At 39.9% G+C, this 17,746-nt stretch overlaps 2 protein-coding genes across 2 annotated transcripts; both read left to right on the forward strand.

Moving 5' to 3' along the window:
- Positions 1-219: 219 nt before the first annotated feature.
- Positions 220-13,723, forward strand: LOC119725422 (MAM and LDL-receptor class A domain-containing protein 1-like). Its single transcript, XM_038196826.1, has 10 exons — positions 220-396; positions 2,400-2,464; positions 4,188-4,325; positions 5,650-5,790; positions 6,341-6,556; positions 7,872-8,027; positions 8,649-8,789; positions 10,093-10,233; positions 12,005-12,220; positions 13,542-13,723. The coding sequence occupies exons 2-10, from the start codon at positions 2,401-2,403 to the stop codon at positions 13,721-13,723; spliced, it is 1,395 nt and encodes a 464-aa protein (XP_038052754.1). The 5' UTR covers positions 220-396; position 2,400.
- Positions 13,724-14,309: 586 nt separating this feature from the next.
- LOC119726097 (MAM and LDL-receptor class A domain-containing protein 1-like) lies at positions 14,310-17,338 on the forward strand. The gene is made up of 3 exons (XM_038197710.1): positions 14,310-14,446; positions 16,272-16,412; positions 16,965-17,338. Exons 1-3 carry the CDS (start codon positions 14,362-14,364, stop codon positions 17,210-17,212), a joined length of 474 nt encoding a protein of 157 aa, XP_038053638.1. The 5' UTR covers positions 14,310-14,361; the 3' UTR covers positions 17,213-17,338.
- The last annotated feature ends 408 nt before the right edge of the window (positions 17,339-17,746 follow it).

The raw sequence follows: 17,746 nt of genomic DNA on the forward strand, positions 1-17,746 counted from the left end.
TGGTTTTTTCGTCCTCGTACCATGACCTCGAAGAACTTTGATCGAAGAGCACTTCGTCCTTCACCCAATCGGTTTCTAGGTTGAAATTCGGAAAATACAATTAATGGATCCGCTGACAATACTGCACCTGTCTTGTTGAACAGAATGACAGCACAATATTGTATGGATGTATAAGGTGATTTTAAGCAAGTCACTCGTTCTATTTGACACCATTTAAAAGGCGTTGAACTAGGGACTCCGGTTCAATTCGCGGCCTACGTTGTGGGGAAAGGGTATTGGCGTGGTATACTGCCAGATACGCCTGGTGTTTTCCAATACGAACCTAAAACGAGATATACTTCTGTGTTAGTTCGCACTTAGTCCCGAAAGGACGATCACTAAGCTGGACCATAACAGGTAGGTTGTTTTAATCTTTGATTAAATTATAGGTGATATGTCTTTAGACAAAACTAAGCTTTTAAATCTATAAAAAAAAAGGCTTTATCCCAAGGAGAGTTGATGGAAATAGCCTACGTGAGGTTTTTTTTTCTGCTCATCATAATTTTTGTTTTCCAAATCCACGCCTGCTTAAATTTTGTTTAAGGATGACGTATTCCACACGTTTGAACAAAAATTGTTAGAAATAGACAACATGCAACCCTGATATCCTGGCTTGTTGTAAACGTGATCTTTGAATCAGATTAAAGCTGAGACTTTTATTTCTCTCAAATACTGAAAAAAAAGTAATATGAAAAGAGCACATTGGGTCGCTGAGAAAATGACAACGAAGTATAACAGAATTCCTTGTTAGTCAATTTCAATGGCATTATCAGGGATTCACAGTGTGCATGAACTGCTTGTAGCGCATTGTGTCCTAACAACACGGCATATAATACGACAAGAGTACAAATGAATTTGATGGAAATACCTTTTATTTTCCACCTGAACAGCACAGGTTCGTCAAGTATCGTATGCTTTCTTGTCATATTTAAAACCTTTTCAGTATCATAAATATATCAAAATATCAAAATATCACAGTAATTGGACTATAAAATGAAAGACATATTAAAATGAATGTTTGTTTACTGTGGGAATGCCGTTGCAATATTTTTTTTTTTTATTCCCCCCCCCCCTTATTTTTGTTATACATGTGCTTGTGTTTTGCACGGGCTTGAGTTTTGCACAGCTGTAGCTGTCAACCGCCGTATATGAAGCTACCTCGCGCGGCAGCGCGTGCCGACATGACAGAATACACAATGCTTTGCCATGAGTTATACCGGGTTTTACCTTCGCGGAGTTTTGAGCAGCCACGTTTATTAATTACACTCTTCCGTCTTTCACCTTGTATATAATGAAAGGTCAACGTTGCGAAAACAAAGCATAGTGTTTAATGTTTCCGAACACGTTATTTGATAATTGCATGTCGTCTTACATAAAGGGGGAGTTAAAATGCATTTTTTTTTTGGAAGGGGGCACAACGGAGGCACAAAGGAGGCAGGAGCATCGCCCCGATTGACGGTAAAATTTGCAACAGAACGGATCTATTACGTTGCGACCATTGGCCGACCATTGTGCTTCCATTCTGCAACCACGGCAATGCTTGTGCCTCCCTTCTGCCTCATTTGAGCCCCCTTTGAGCAACTAACCTCCTCGGCGACCTTTGCGCAACCTCTTTGAACATGTTCAAAAAATTACGGCGACCAAGGCGTCCATTGGCGATGTCTGAACATCCTGTGTACCACCTTTGAACGACCTAGGCAACCATTCGGCCTCCGTTTAGCCTCCAATGGCGACCTGGACAGCTTTATGGTTGCACAAGGGAGGCCCAAAGGTCGCAACCCTATGTAAAGGGGGTATAAACAACAGAGTTACTTAGGATCAAATGTATGACTTTTTTTGACACGTGATAGAATTAAACAATTGAAATGATGGTAAGAACGGAAGTTTTTGCAGCCGATTTTCCCACGTGTTTCAGACTCCTTTTACACTAAGACACAAATGTGTTTCCTTAATCATTTGATATTTCTGATTTAATGACATTCCCGGGATTGTCTAATTTCATAACTTATTTCTTTTTTATGGATTTTCTTTTTAGTTTTAGGTGTTGGGCTCATAGCCCAACACCTATTGTTATTCTTTGAATTTACTACTGTTTTTGTTGTTATTATTCTCCTCATCAAATTCTTCTCCAGTCGCAATCTTCTCCAGTCGCAATCGACAGTCGCAATCGGTATAATTCATGTTTTAGTGACGTCATACGATCTCCTTCACAATCTGGTCAATTAAGCCAAACATAACCATAAGCGCCCATTCCTACGGGTGTGATGATGCAGCTACCCAGTTCCATAATTTGTTTGAAGTGAATTTATGGACAAACGGGTTTTGCTTTGTTTCGTTTTTTTTTCTTCACTTTCTGTCAGGATGATGCACTGGTTAAGTGTGGCCGTGGTGGTTTCTACCCTGACGACGGTGATCCTTTGCGAAGGTAACAAACTGTGATATAATGACAATGCAAACTAATGAAACAGGTGATCGATTTCAAAACAAGGTAGCTGAGGATTATTACCGTGTATATTTTGTTTTAACATGTAGTAGCGTCCAACAATTACCACCGTAACCCCTCAATTATGAAAACAAAACCAGCTTGTAAAATAATCTTCTCCCTCCAACTTTTTCCTCCTACTTCACTCCTGTACACGACACACACTCCCATCACACTCGATCCCGAAACAATCTATTCTTACCATTCACCCGCACGTCATATTCCATTCACACGCTGAGATTCTACGGTCCTCGCCCCTGGAACTCTATTGATGGTACTATAAAGACTCAATCGTCCTTTGGCGGATTCCAGTCCTCCTATAAGAACGTCCTCATCTCCCTCTATGTAACTTAGCTTCTGGATTTTTCTTTCTTCTTTTTCTCTACTGAACCTTAGATTGATGGCCAGTTCTAAAATTCTTTCTTTCTTTTTTCATTTTAGTTTACTATATTAATCTTTGTTTAATTTCGTCAGCAATATGTACAGTGTTTGTATATGTTTAATGTCATGTCCATGTAATCAGTTTGGTTTGTCTCCAATTCGTCAATTTGGTGTTCCTGTATCTGTTTGCCTGTTGTGTGTGTGCGTATGTGTGCTTGTCTGTCTGTCTGATTTATATGTCTCATCATTTCACAGTATTTCTTTATTTAGTTATTATTTAAAAGCATCTCTATACAAGCTTCTGCTTACAGAATATGCCTCCGTGTATGTGCCACAATTGTGTAGTTGCTTGTAATTTTATTGTTATTCCTTGTATATTCAATTGTGCTGTGCAGAATGGAAATAAATGTGAACTGAGCTGAACTGAGCTTGTCAGTTCATGCAACGCAATAGAATTTCACACTTTAAATTAATCACGTTACGTACTGTGGCAAAACCAATCCTGACACCACTTGTGGCGGAACAAGCGGGTGTTGGCGAGAACCCGAGGGGACTGGTCTTATTTATCCCAGAATCCAATCTACACCTAATATCCCACAAAAATATGTATTAGCCTAACGAATAGGTGAGCGGCTACCCATACGAAAGGGGGGGCAATTTACGAACGGTGGACTAAGCCTATGGGCTGTTCGTTTGGTGGAAATATTCCACCGTTTTGTGATTTAGTAGTTAATTGAATGGAATTAGAGCAATACAAGTAGCGACAATAGGCCTGAAAGTGAACTCAGGTAACCCTCACGGCAGACCTAGGTAACCCTCAGTGAACAAGGTAACCCTCACAGTGAACCTGAGTAAACCTCACAGAGACTAGTGATTCCAAAGACGATTATTGATGCCCAAATGGCCGTAAGATTTCAATTAAATGGGCTTCGTGCGCGAGCAAGAACGGCCACTTATTAAAGCTGAATCTCATTTGTAATTGAATGCCTGTGTGTCATCTGTAATTCTTACTCAGCTGAATAGCTTCCAAATACCATCTATAAAAATAGGTAATTTGTTTTGTGAAAAAAAAATGTAGTTCCTGGTAGCAGGCATCAGTTTCCGATATTTGTTTATTCCGATGAGTAAGAAACATGCTATTGCAAATCTTTTGAGATTAATCGAGGCCACTTTCTTTCTGACTCGCCCTGTAAATGTAGTATCACATAATATGTGATGTCGTTGTGACAAAATTCGTGGACATTATGTTCGATTGATTTCTTGACGCTTTTTTGTTTAAATGTAGGTGATTTCGATTGTGCCTTCGAGGGCACACTCTGTGGGTGGACGCAGCCTCCTATGGCCTTCGATGTTGAATGGGTGGTACAGCAAGGAGCCACGCCCAATGCAAACACCGGACCGGAAGTTGACAGAACGACGGGAAGTGAGTTATAGATTTCACCATTGTTGACATGCTCATTTAGCGGAGACTCTAGTCAGCTGAGCTAAGCCGTTATAACCAGTTGCAACCCGTTGTATCACGCTCGAACCGGTTTGTACTGATATCTGTTGGTCGAGAGACATCTGAAGTATTGAGTGAAACAAAACAAACTTAAGCCTTTGGGAGACACTTAAGCGTCAGGAGTTAAAACTTTGGGAAACGTGTGGAATTAGGGAGACATTTCAATGTCTACCTAATGCCACAGCTACTATTTAGAGGCAACATTGTAATGTCACAAACAGGCTAGATCGATTGTTTGTTGTCCACTTAATGAAAAACAATGAAATTGGTGGGGGTAGCTATAGGATGAGGTAAAATTTGGCTTAGAGGTCATTAAAGTTGGAAAACATGTGGGAATGTCTTCCTTAATACCCAATTATCGGTAATTATTGAGGTACTATTATCATTATTATTAATCATTCCTTGTAATGAAACAAAGGATACCTTAAAAGCATTCTAGTGACTGTAGCTCGCAGGCTTGAAGAAACCTGTAGAGAGAAGACAATGAGAAGAAATGACAGTTTTAGAGGTGGCATGAAAATCACAGACCACACTAGGGACAACTCACAGAATCAGGCAGGGACTGAAAACCCAAACCAAATCTTGGCCCAGGCGGGATTCGAACCTGGGGCACAGCGGTGGAGGACAATATATATCTTCAGGGGATGTTTTAACGGCTATGGTGGCACAATTGTCTGTAATTGTTCGTTTTAGTATTGTAATGGTTTCCAATTCAGTCAGTAATAATTTTGCCCCGATAGTTTTCAGATATATACTGGATTAAACATACAGGGTGATCCAGTGAAATACAACCCTAAAACGTTTGCCTTAAAAAAAAAAAAAAAAAAACTGTTTTTTTTTTATTTCTTTGGTATCAAATTAAGGCGGAGAGCCGTTTCTTTTAAATACTGAACAAATCATGAAAATAGCACTTTGGGTTGCTGAGGAAATGTCAATTATGTCAAGGTAGTCATTTTGTTATCATGTAAACACAAAAAATACCACAGTAACGGATTTTAACTGTACCTATTTTGTGCATGCTCTCATCCTTACAAACAACACGGCACATAATATGACAAGAGTACAAATGAATTTGGTGTAATCACCTTTTATTTTCCACTTGAACAGGTATATCAACCTTTCAATCCTAGATTTTGAAAGTGCTACATGCAGAACTTCACTAAAACTATGGTCCAACATTTGGGTTTCGTTTTTGTTTTTACTCGCCCTGTAGATATCAAACGTTAACTATACTTCTCTGTCATAGCAATCTCGGGAGCGTACGTGTATTATGACGGACGGAGTTACACGGCAGATGGCACAGCTACTTTGAAAAGTCCGGAGCTAGATTCTCGTTTTTCCAACGGGAAGCTGTCATTCTGGCTCAATATGTACGGAAGTGGAATAGGTAATGCAAATTCTATCCTTATGTTTAACGGGCGTCATACATGAAATCTTCAGATTGAAATTCGAGTGATTCACAATGCAGTGCGCCACCAAGGTTTGCCATGGAGAGTTCATTTTCCCAGTGCATTTTGGGAGATGGTCGACAAATTCGCAGCTGGGGAAATTTGAAATTGTTAGTTTTTTCTGTCAGTAGTTTAGTAAGCGTATAATTGGAGTACATGTTTGCCATTTTCTTTTCTTTTTATCAATATGGTGGGGTTTTTTTAACCCTAAATGGGCCGGGGCCGGAATTCTTCCCCCTTTCACGCTATGTACTCCACTTTTGGATATTTACGGGCAGCAAACTACTGAACCTATGTTCCAGATAAAGATCAACTGAACAGATACTAGCTGCAACTTCTTCGTCAGATTCCAAAGTATGCAAGGCTCAACCATTGAATCCGACATTGCAATCGCCGATATTGAACTCGTGTTACGTAAATTTACGTATTAAGTCTTTTTTTTTCTAATCAAAGATTTTGTTTTATTAAATCAATTTGATTTTCCTATAGATTCGCTCCGCATCTATCAACGGCCAGCTGACGTTTTCTCGCATCCCAATTTGGAACTCTTGATAATTACCGGGCAACAATCTACAGAACCGATGTGGCTCCATAGAGAGGTCAACTTAACAGAAGTTAGCTACAACTTCCATATCGCATTCAAAACGACTGAAGGAACGTCTATCGAGTCAGATGTTGCGATCGATGATGTGGAACTCATATCTCGTAAGCTTTCCATGTTTACACAGCATTATTGATTGTGGGGCGTGAGGCCTAGTCGATACGGTTCGTGACTCATGATCAGATCACCAGGGGTTCAAATACAGTTGCTGGTCTCATGTTGTGTCTTTGGGCAAGCCACTTCACCCCAACTTGCCTCTCTCCACCCATACGTATAAATGGATACCGCATAGCTGGGAGTAACCTGCGATGGACTAGCATCCCATCCAGGTGGAGTAGAAATAAGTAGTTTCATGCTACTGAGCAGAAAATTAAGAGAAATGCCTGGCTGATGGGCCACATTAGCTCGTGACAGACTTTATTTACTTTAACATAGTGATTGATAAGTTGAAGCCCATTTCTGAAGTTCAAATCACTGTAACTGTCTCTTAATCCGTCCGATGCGTTGCAGAAATTACCGACTTTCTTTCCCAGAAGCAAACTTGGGATAAAAACAATATACGGTTTAATGGTTTATGCAACTTCGTATTGGATGTAAAGTATTGTACAGTTGTACATTTGACAGAAAAAACCAATGTCGAACATGTTGGTTGTACATTTCTGAGCTTGATGTTTTCCACAACAGAGCCAGTCAGACGAAGTTATAGTTACTTCAGACAGGAAACAAAAGCATCTTCATCAGTTGCAGGATGTGAAACAAGTTGTCAACTTGTGACTTGCATTACGTAACCACACACCTTTGCTGTGTTAAAACTGCTGTCCTATATTTTGATACCATCCCGCTTGCTTTCAGGATTGTCATTGGAATGTCTAAACGTTTCTTGAATTGATTTTCTTTTCTTTTAATTCGGGCGATTCACAATGCAGTGCGCCAACAAAAATTAGCAATGGAGAGTACATTTTCCGTGCAGAGTGGTAGATGGTAGACACATTCGCAGAGTGAGATGTTTTTATTTGTTGGTTTTTTTTTTAATCAGTAGTTTTGTGAGCACATGATTCCAGTATTTGTTTGCCCTTTTCTTTGTATCAATATGGTGTTTTATCTGTAAGGCGGCAGAATGCTATGCCCTAATCTATAAATAAGCATCTGTACTAATGACGTCACACTTTGTTACTTTGGTGCTCAGTGGACCGTGGACCCCCTCTTGCTCAATTGGAAAGTGTACATGTAAACAAAGCGTGACGTCATTAGTACGGAGTCTTATTAGCTCGTTGTCTGCTGACATTCATTCAAATGGGCCATGTTTAATCCACCGTCAGGTGAAAAAAATGGACTCTCCATGGCAAACTCTTGGTGGCGCACTGCATTGTGAATCGCCCGAATTAACATCATAGTTTACACTCTTTTTTGATTAACCAGCCGAAATTTCCACGACGGATTCGTCGATTGTCACGACCAAAGAAGCAACCACCACACGACAGATTGACGTACAGTCCACTACAGGCTCGACAACTGAACTTGTTGGTTCAACAGAATCACAGCCGATCGACCAAACCTCTGCTATTGACTCAACAGGTGACAAACATTATAAACCCTCCTGATTGTATTATTCCAATCAAGTTCCAAGAGCAAGGAACTTATAGACTGATCCACCGGCCCCGCCCGCTGCACACAACAACAACAACAATAACAACAACAACAACAACAGCAACAATAACAGCAGCAGCAACAACAACCGCAGCAACAGCATCAACAGCGCGTCTGTCAAATGATATGCTGCACATTCCAGCCCAAGATCATATGCAAATGCCAAAATGGCCGTAAGAGTACAATGGGCTTCGTGCGCGAGCAAGAACGGCCACTTATTTACCACTGAATTTGTAATTGAATGCCTGTGTGTCATCTGTAATTCTCACTCAGCTGAATAGCTTCCAAATACCATTCCATGTACAGCTATAAACATACGTTAGTTTTGTACAAAAAAAATGTACTTCCTGGTAGCAGGCATCAGTTTCCAATATTTGTTTTTCCAGATGAGTAAGAAACATGCTTTAAGACGCATATCGATTAATCGAGGCCACTTTCTTTTTGACTCGCCCTGTAAATATAGTATCACATAATGTGTGATGTCGTTGTGACAAAATTCGTGGACATTATGTTCGATTGATTTCTTGACGCTTTTTTGTTTCAATGTAGGTGTCGATTTCAATTGTGCCTTCGAGGGCACACTCTGTGGGTGGACGCAGCCTGCTATGGCCTTCGAAGTTGATTGGGTGGTACAGCAAGGAGCCACGCCAAATGCAAACACCGGACCGGAAGTTGACAGAACGACGGGAAGTGAGTTATAGATTTCACCATTGTTGACATGGTCATTTAGCGGAGACTCTAGTCAACTGAGCTAAGCCGTTACAATCAGTTGCAACCCGTTGTATCACGCTCGAACCGGTTTGTACTGATATCTGTTGGTCGAGAAACATCTGAAGTATGGAGTGAAACAAAACAAACTTAAGCCTTTGGGAGACACTTAAGCGTCAGGAGTTAAACCTTTGGGAAACGTGTGGAATTAGGGAGACATTTCAATGTCTACCTAATGCCACAGCTCCTATTTAGAGGCAACATTGTAATGTCACAAATAGGCTAGATCGATTGTTTGTTGTCCAATTAATGAAACACAATGAAATTGGTGGGGGTAGCTATAGGATGAGGTAAAATTTGGCTTAGAGGTCATTAAAGTTGGAAAACATGTGGGAATGTCTTCCTTAATACCCAATTATCGGTAATTATTTAGGTACTATGATCATTATTATTAATCATTCCTTGTAATGAAACAAAGGATACCTAAAGAGCATTCTAGTGACTGTAGCTCGCAAGCTTGAAGAAACCTGTAGAGAGAATACAATGAGAAGAAATGACAGTTGTAGAGTTGGAATGAAAATCACAGACTACATTAGGCAAAACTCAGAGAATCAGGCAGGGACTGAAAACCCAAACCAAATCTTGGCCAAGGCGGGATACGAACCTGGGGTACAGCGGTGGAACACAATATATATCTTCAGGGGATGTCTTAACGGCTATAATGGTGGCATTATTGTTTGTGATTGTTCGTTTTAGTATTATAATGATTTCCAATTAAGTCAGTAATAATTAAGCCCCGATAGTTTTCAGATATATACTGGATTAAACATACAGGGTGATCCAGTGAAGTACACCCCTAAAACTGTTGCCTTTGTTTTTCTTGTTTTGGTATCAAATGAAAGCTGAGAGCTGTTTCTTTTGAATAGTGAACAAATCATGAAAATAGCACTTTGGGTTGCTGAGGAAATGTCAATGATGTAAAGGTAGTCATTTTGTTATCCTGTACACACAAAAAATGCCACAGTAAGGGATTTTAACTGTACCTATTTTGTGCATGCTCTTGTCCTTACAAACAACACTGCACATAATATGACAAGAGTACCAATGAATTTGGTGTAAACACCTTTTGTTTTCCACTTGAACAGGTATATTAACCTTTCAATCCTAGACTTTGAAAGTGCTACATGCAGAACTTAACTAAAACAATGGTCCCAACATTTGGGTTTCGGTTTTGTTTTTACTCGCCCTGTAGATATCAAACGTTAACTATACTTCTCTGTCATAGCAATCTCGGGAGCGTACGTGTATTATGACGGACGGAGTTACACGGCAGATGGCACAGCTACTTTGAAAAGTCCGGAGCTAGATTTTCGTTTTTCCAACGGGAAGCTGTCATTCTGGCTCAATATGTACGGAAGTGGAATAGGTAATGCAAATTCTATCGTTATGTTTAACGGGCGTCATACATGAAATCTTCAGATTGAATTTCAGGTGATTCACAATGCAGTGCGCCACCAAGGTTTGCCATGGAGAGTTCATTTTCCCAGTGCATTTTGGGAGATGGTAGACAAATTCGCAGCTAGGGAAATTTGAAATTAATAGTTGTTTTTCTGTCAGTAGTTTAGTAAGCGTATAATTGGAGTATATGTTTGCCATTTTCTTTTCCTTTTTCAATAAGGTGGGTTTTTTTTAACCCTAAATGGGCCGGGGCCGGAATTCCCCCCCCCCCCCCCGAGGTTTTTTTTTTCCGCGATAGCCTTGATTTTTTTTTTTGTGACCGGAGCTTTTCTAACTTTTTTAGCCTCGAGTCTTGCATATTTTAATACCAAAAACATAAAATTCGGACCTCAGGTTGCCGCGCTACGCGCCGTGAAAACTGAATGCACCCATGTACGTAGTGTACACAAAGTGGAATTACAATTCATGCATATAAATAATTACATTTTGCACAGTTTGTACCGAGTTTCATAATTTTTCGTCACTCGATAGCCGAGATCTTGGCTGAGAATTGGTCAAAAATAACCCGGCCCTTTTAAGGTTAAGGCGGCAGAACGCTATGCCCCAATCTGTAACAAAATAGCTCATGTTGTCTACTGACACTCATTCGAATGGGCCGTGTTTTGTCGACCGTAAACTTGACAAAATTGACTCTCTATGGCAAACTCTTGGTGGCGCACTGCATTGTGATTCGCCCAAATGACAGAACATAATCATGGTGAGATACAAATCTGGTGGGATACAAACGCACTGTGATGGGGCAGGACAATTACTTGGACATTGCCCAGTTAAGTTATGGATAGTTTTTGTCTCGACAGAAAAAGAAAATATAATATTTCCAGTACAATCATCTGTTTTGATTTGAAAAAAAAAATGTTCCGGAATAAAACATATCAATATACATAGTTTTGTAATACGTATATTTAAGGGTAGATGACGTCATCGGTTAAAATGTGATGTTTGTTTTTGTTTCTAAATGATACATGCTCATCATGAAGTGAAAAGACATATTATAATAAATGTTAATTGTGTGTGATAATAACACCTAACTTCCGGTCTGATGACGTCACAGCATTATGAAACCCAAGGTCTTATTGAATTAGTTGAGTACCATTACCTAAATTTACAAATCCCTAGATTGCAAAAGTGTCCTTTAGTTGACGTTGATGGTTATATATGAGACGTTGGTGGCAGCAAGCGCACCGGTCCATTTCGATTGTCTACGTGATAGGCGCATCTTCCAAATAACGTTATCAGGAGAAAAGGACAGGTGTGTTTTGCTGCCACCAAGCGTCTCAACAATGTTTTATTACAGCGCCCTCTTGCGCAAAAGTATCAGGCATTTTGTGTTACATTTTATCTTTTTGGTATAAGTTTAAACGAAAACCTTGTTTGAGGGACATGAAAGGGATTATTTCTGGATGGTCTTCACATAATTCAGGCATCAACAGATTTCACGCTATGTACTCCACTTTTGGATATTTACGGGCAGCAAACTACTGAACCGATGTTCCAGATAAAGATCAACTAAACAGAAATTAGCTGCAACTTCTTCAGATTCCAAAGTATGCAAGGCTCAACCATTGAATCCGACATTGCAATCGCCGATATTGAACTCGTGTTACGTTAATTTACGTTTTACGTCTTTTTTTTTCTAATCAAAGATTTTGTTTTATTCAATCAAATTGATTTTCCTATAGATTCGCTCCGCATCTATCAACGGCCAGCTGACGTTTTCTCGCATCCCAATTTGGAACTCTTGATAATTACCGGGCAACAATCTACAGAACCGATGTGGCTCCATAGAGAGGTCAACTTAACAGAAGTTAGCTACAACTTCCATATCGCATTCAAAACGACTGAAGGAACGTCTATCGAGTCAGATGTTGCGATCGATGATGTGGAACTCATATCTCGTAAGCTTTCCATGTTTACACAGCATTATTGATTGTGGGGCGTGTGGCCTAGTCGTTACGGTTCGTGACTCATGATCAGAGCACCAGGGGTTCAAATACAGTTGCTGGTCACATGTTGTGTCTTTGGGCAAGCCACTTCACCCCAACTTGCCTCTCTCCACCCATACGTATAAATGGATACCGCATAGCTGGGAGTAACCTGCGATGGACTAGCATCCCATCCAGGTGGAGTAGAAATAAGTAGTTTCATGCTACTGAGCAGAAACTTGAGACAAATGCCTGGCTGATGGGTTACAATAGCTCGTGACAGACTTTATTTACTTTTACATAGTGATTAATGGGTTGAAGCCCATTATTGAAGTTCAAATCACTGTAACTGTCTCTTAATCCGTCCGATGCGTTGCAGAAATTACCGACTTTCTTTCCAAGAACAAAACTTGGGATAAAAACGATATACGGTTTAATGGTTTATGCAACTTCGTATTGGATGTAAAGTATTGTACAGTTGTACATTTTACAGGAAAAACCAATGTCGAACATGTTGGTTGTACATTTCTGAGCTTGATGTTTTCCACAACAGAGCCAGTCAGACGAAATTATAGTTACTTCAGACATGAAACAAAAGCATCTTAATCAGTTGCAGGATGTGAAACAAGTTGTCAACTTGTGACTTGCATTAAGTAACCACACACCTTTGCTGTGTTAATACTGCTGTCCTATATTTTGATACCATCACGCTTGCTTTCAGGATTGTCATTGGAATGTCTAAACTTGACGTTTCTTGAATTGATTTGTTTTCCTTTTATTCGGGCGATTCACAATGCAGTGCGCCAACAAAAGTTAGCAATGGAGAGTGCATTTTCCGTGCAGAGTGGTAGATGGTAGACACATTCGCAGAGTGGGATGTTTTTATTTGTTGGTTTTTTTTTCTAATCAGTAGTTTTGTGAGCGCATGATTCCAGTATTTGTTTGCCCTTTTCTTTGTATCAATATGGTGTTTTATCTGTAAGGCGGCAGAATGCTATGCCCCAATCTATAAATAAGCATCTGTACTAATGACGTCACACTTTGTTTACTTTGGTGCTCAGTGGACCGTGGACCCCCTCTTGCTCCATTGGAAAGTGTACATGTAAACAAAGCGTGACGTCATTAGTACGGAGTCTTATTAGCTCGTTGTCTGCTGACATTCATTCAAATGGGCCATGTTTAATCCACCGTCAAGTGAAAAAAATAGACTCTGCATGGTAAACTCTTGGTGGCGCACTGCATTGTGAATCGCCTGAATTAACATCATAGTTTACACTCTTTTTTGATTAACCAGCCGAAATTTCCACGACGGATTCGTCGATTGTCACAACCAAAGAAGCAACCAGCACACGACAGATTGACGTACAGTCCACTACAGGCTCGACAACTGAACTTGTTGGTTCAACAGAATCACAGCCGATCGACCAAACCTCTGCTATTGACTCAACAGGTGACAAACATTATAAACCCTCCTGATTATATTATTCCAATCAAGTTCCAAGAGCAAGGAACCTATAGACTGATCCACCGGCCCCGCCCGCTGCACACAACAACAACAACAACAACAACAATAACAACAGCAGCAGCAACAACAACCGCAGCAACAACATCAACAGCGCGTCTGTCAAATGATATGCTGCACATTCCAGCCCAAGATCATATGCAAATGCCAAAATGGCCGCAAGAGTACAATGGGCTTCGTGCGCGAGCAAGAACGGCCACTTATTTACCACTGAATTTGTAATTGAATGCCTGTGTGTCATCTGTAATTCTCACTCAGCGGAATAGCTTCCAAATACCATTCCATGTACAGCTATAAACATAGGTTATTTTTGTACAAAAAATGTAATTCCTGGTAGCAGGCATCAGTTTCCAATATTTGTTTTTCCAGATGAGTAAGAAACATGCTTTTTTAAGACGCAAATCGATTAATCGAGGCCACTTTCTTTTTGACTCGCCCTGTAAATGTAGTATCACATAATGTGTGATGTCGTTGTGACAAAATTCGTGGACATTATGTTCGATTGATTTCTTGACGCTTTTTTTGTTTAAATGTAGGTGTAGATTTCAATTGTGCCTTCGAGGGCACACTCTGTGGGTGGACGCAGCCTGCTATGGCCTTCGATGTTGATTGGGTGGTACAGCAAGGAGCCACGCCCAATGCAAACACCGGACCGGAAGTTGACAGAACGACGGGAAGTGAGTTATAGATTTCACCATTGTTGACATGGTCATTTAGCGGAGACTCTAGTCAGCTGAGCTAAGCCGTTATAATCTGTTGCAACTCGTTGTATCACGCTCGAACCGGTTTGTACTGATATCTGTTGGTCGAGAGACATCTGAAGTATGGAGTGAAACAAAACAAACTTAAGACTTTGGGAGACACTTTAGCATCAGGAGTTAAACCTTTGGGAATCGTGTGGAATTAGGGAGACATTTCAATTTCTACCTAATGCCACAGCTACTATTTAGAGGCAACATTGTAATGTCACAAATATATCGATTGTTTGTTGTCCAATTAATGAAAAACAATGAAATTGGTGGGGGTAGCTATAGGATGAGGTAAAATTTGGCTTAGAGGTCATTAAAGTTGGAAAACATGTGGGAATGTCTTCCTTAATACCCAATTATCGGTAATTATTTAGGTACTATGATCATTATTATTAATCATTCCTTGTAATGAAAAAAGGATACCTAAAGAGCATTATAGTGACTGTAGCTCGCAAGCTTGAAGAAACCTGTAGAGAGAAGACAATGAGAAGAAATGACAGTTTTAGAGGTGGAATGAAAATCACAGACCACACTAGGGAAAACTCAGAGAATCAGTCAGGGACTGAAAACCCAAACCAAATCTTGGCCCAGGCGGGATTCGAACCTGGGGCACAGCGGTGGACGACAATATATATCTTCAGGGGATGTCTTAACGGCTACAATGGTGGCATTATTGTTTGTGATTGTTCGTTTTAGTATTATAATGATTTCCAATTAAGTCAGTAATAATTAAGCCCCGATAGTTTTCAGATATATACTGGATTAAACATACAGGGTGATCCAGTAAAGTACACCCCTAGAACTTTTGCCTTTGTTTTTCTTGTTTTGGTTATCAAATTAAAGGGAATATACAACATTTGCAAACATCAAAAAATAAAACCACCAAGTTTTTACGAAATACCTTGCTAGGATGTTGGTTAATGACAGTCTCAAGCATCTTGTAAAATTATGGCACCTGGTGTGAAGTCATTTTCAAGAAAATGGTATTTTTGTATACATTTCCAACAGTGGTCGGACGACCAGCGTTGGAAAAACCTATTTATTTTTCAACCACTGCTCCAAATTTACCATTTTTTCAGTCCAAATTTTGTTTGCTATCGGTTACATGTTCATGAACGGGTGCAGGCCAGCTAGACTGGTTCCCTTGCCTTACAATTTTCCATCATCTATAAATTGATCCATTTTATCTTTTGTGGAGTCAGGGAACCAGACTACTTGAACATTTTTGGGTTTTTTTGTGTTTCCAACCTTTTCGAACACAAAACTTCAAAAATGTCAGTGTAACAATATTTGATCTATTATACTAACCCCTCAAATAGTTCATTTCTGAAAATTACAGCAAAAGCCAATGATGTACATCCCCTTTAAAGCTGAGAGCTGTTTCTTTTGAATACTGAACAAATCATGAAAATAGCACTTTGGTTTGCTGAGGAAATGTCAATGATGTAAAGGTAGTCATTTTGTTATCTTCTACACACACAAAATACCACAGTAACGGATTTTAACTGTACCTATTTTGTGCATGCTCTCATCCTTACAAACAACACGGCACATAATATGACAAGAGTACCAATGAATTTGGTGTAAACACCTTTTATTTTCCACTTGAACAGGTATATCAACTTTTCAATCCTAGATTTTGAAAGTGCTACATGCAGAACTTCACTAAAACTATGGTCCCAACATTTGGGTTTCGTTTTTGTTTTAACTCGCCCTGTAGATATCAAACGTTAACTATACTTCTTTGTCATAGCAATCTCGGGAGCGTACGTGTATTATGACGGACGGAGTTACACGGCAGATGGCACAGCTACTTTGAAAAGTCCGGAGCTAAATTCTCGTTTTTCCAACGGGAAGCTGTCATTCTGGCTCAATATGTACGGAAGTGGAATAGGTAATTCAAATTCTATTCTTATGTTTAACGGGCGTCATACATGAAATCTTCAGATTGAAATTCGGGTGATTCACAATGCAGTGCGCCACCAAGGTTTGCCATGGAGAGTTCATTTTCCCAGTGCATTTTGGGAGATGGTCGACAAATTCGCAGCTAGGGAAATTTGAAATTGTTAGTTTTTTTCTGTCAGTAGTTTAGTAAGCGTATAATTGGAGTACATGTTTGCCATTTTCTTTTCTTTTTATCAATATGGTGGGGTTTTGTTTAACCCTAAATGGGCCGGGGCCGGAATTCTTCCCCCATTCACGCTATGTACTCCACTTTTTGGATATTTACGGGCAGCAAACTACTGAACCGATGTTCCAGATAAAAATCAACTGAACAGAAATTAGCTGCAACTTTTTTGTCAGATTCCAAAGTATGCAAGGCTCAACCATTGAATCCGACATTGCAATCGCCGATATTGAACTCGTGTTACGTAAATTTACGTATTAAGTCTTTTTTTTCTAATCAAAGATTTTGTTTTATTAAATCAAATTGATTTTCCTATAGATTCGCTCCGCATCTATCAACGGCCAGTTGACGTTTTCGCGCATCCCAATTTGGAACTCTTGATAATTACCGGGCAACAATCTACAGAACCGATGTGGCTCCATAGAGAGGTCAACTTAACAGAAGTTAGCTACAACTTCCATATCGCATTCAAAACGACTGAAGGAACGTCTATCGAGTCAGATGTTGCGATCGATGATGTGGAACTCATATCTCGTAAGCTTTCCATGTTTACACAGCATTATTGATTGTGGGGCGTGTGGCCTAGTCGTTACGGTTCGTGACTCATGATCAGAGCACCAGGGGTTCAAATACAGTTGCTGGTCACATGTTGTGTCTTTGGGCAAGCCACTTCACCCCAACTTGCCTCTCTCCACCCATACGTGTAATGGATAGCGCATAGCTGGGAGTAACCTGCGATGGACTAGCATCCCATCCAGGTGGAGTAGAAATAAGTAGTTTCATGCTACTGAGCAGAAACTTGAGACAAATGCCTGGCTGATGGGTCACATTAGCTCGTGACAGACTTTATTTACTTTAACATAGTGATTGATGGGTTGAAGCCCATTTTTGAAGTTCAAATCACTGTTACTGTCTCTTAATCCATCCGATGCGTTGCAGAAATAACCAACTTTCTTTCCAGAAGCAAACTTGGGATAAAAACGATATACGGTTTAATGGTTTATGCAACTTCTTATTGGATGTAAAGTATTGTACAGTTGTACATTTTACAGGAAAAACCAATGTCGAACATGTTGGTTGTACATTTCTGAGCTTGATGT

This window comes from Patiria miniata, unplaced genomic scaffold, assembly GCF_015706575.1.
Source record: "Patiria miniata isolate m_02_andy unplaced genomic scaffold, ASM1570657v1 HiC_scaffold_19, whole genome shotgun sequence".
In the NCBI taxonomy this organism is placed as follows: Eukaryota; Metazoa; Echinodermata; class Asteroidea; order Valvatida; family Asterinidae; genus Patiria; species Patiria miniata.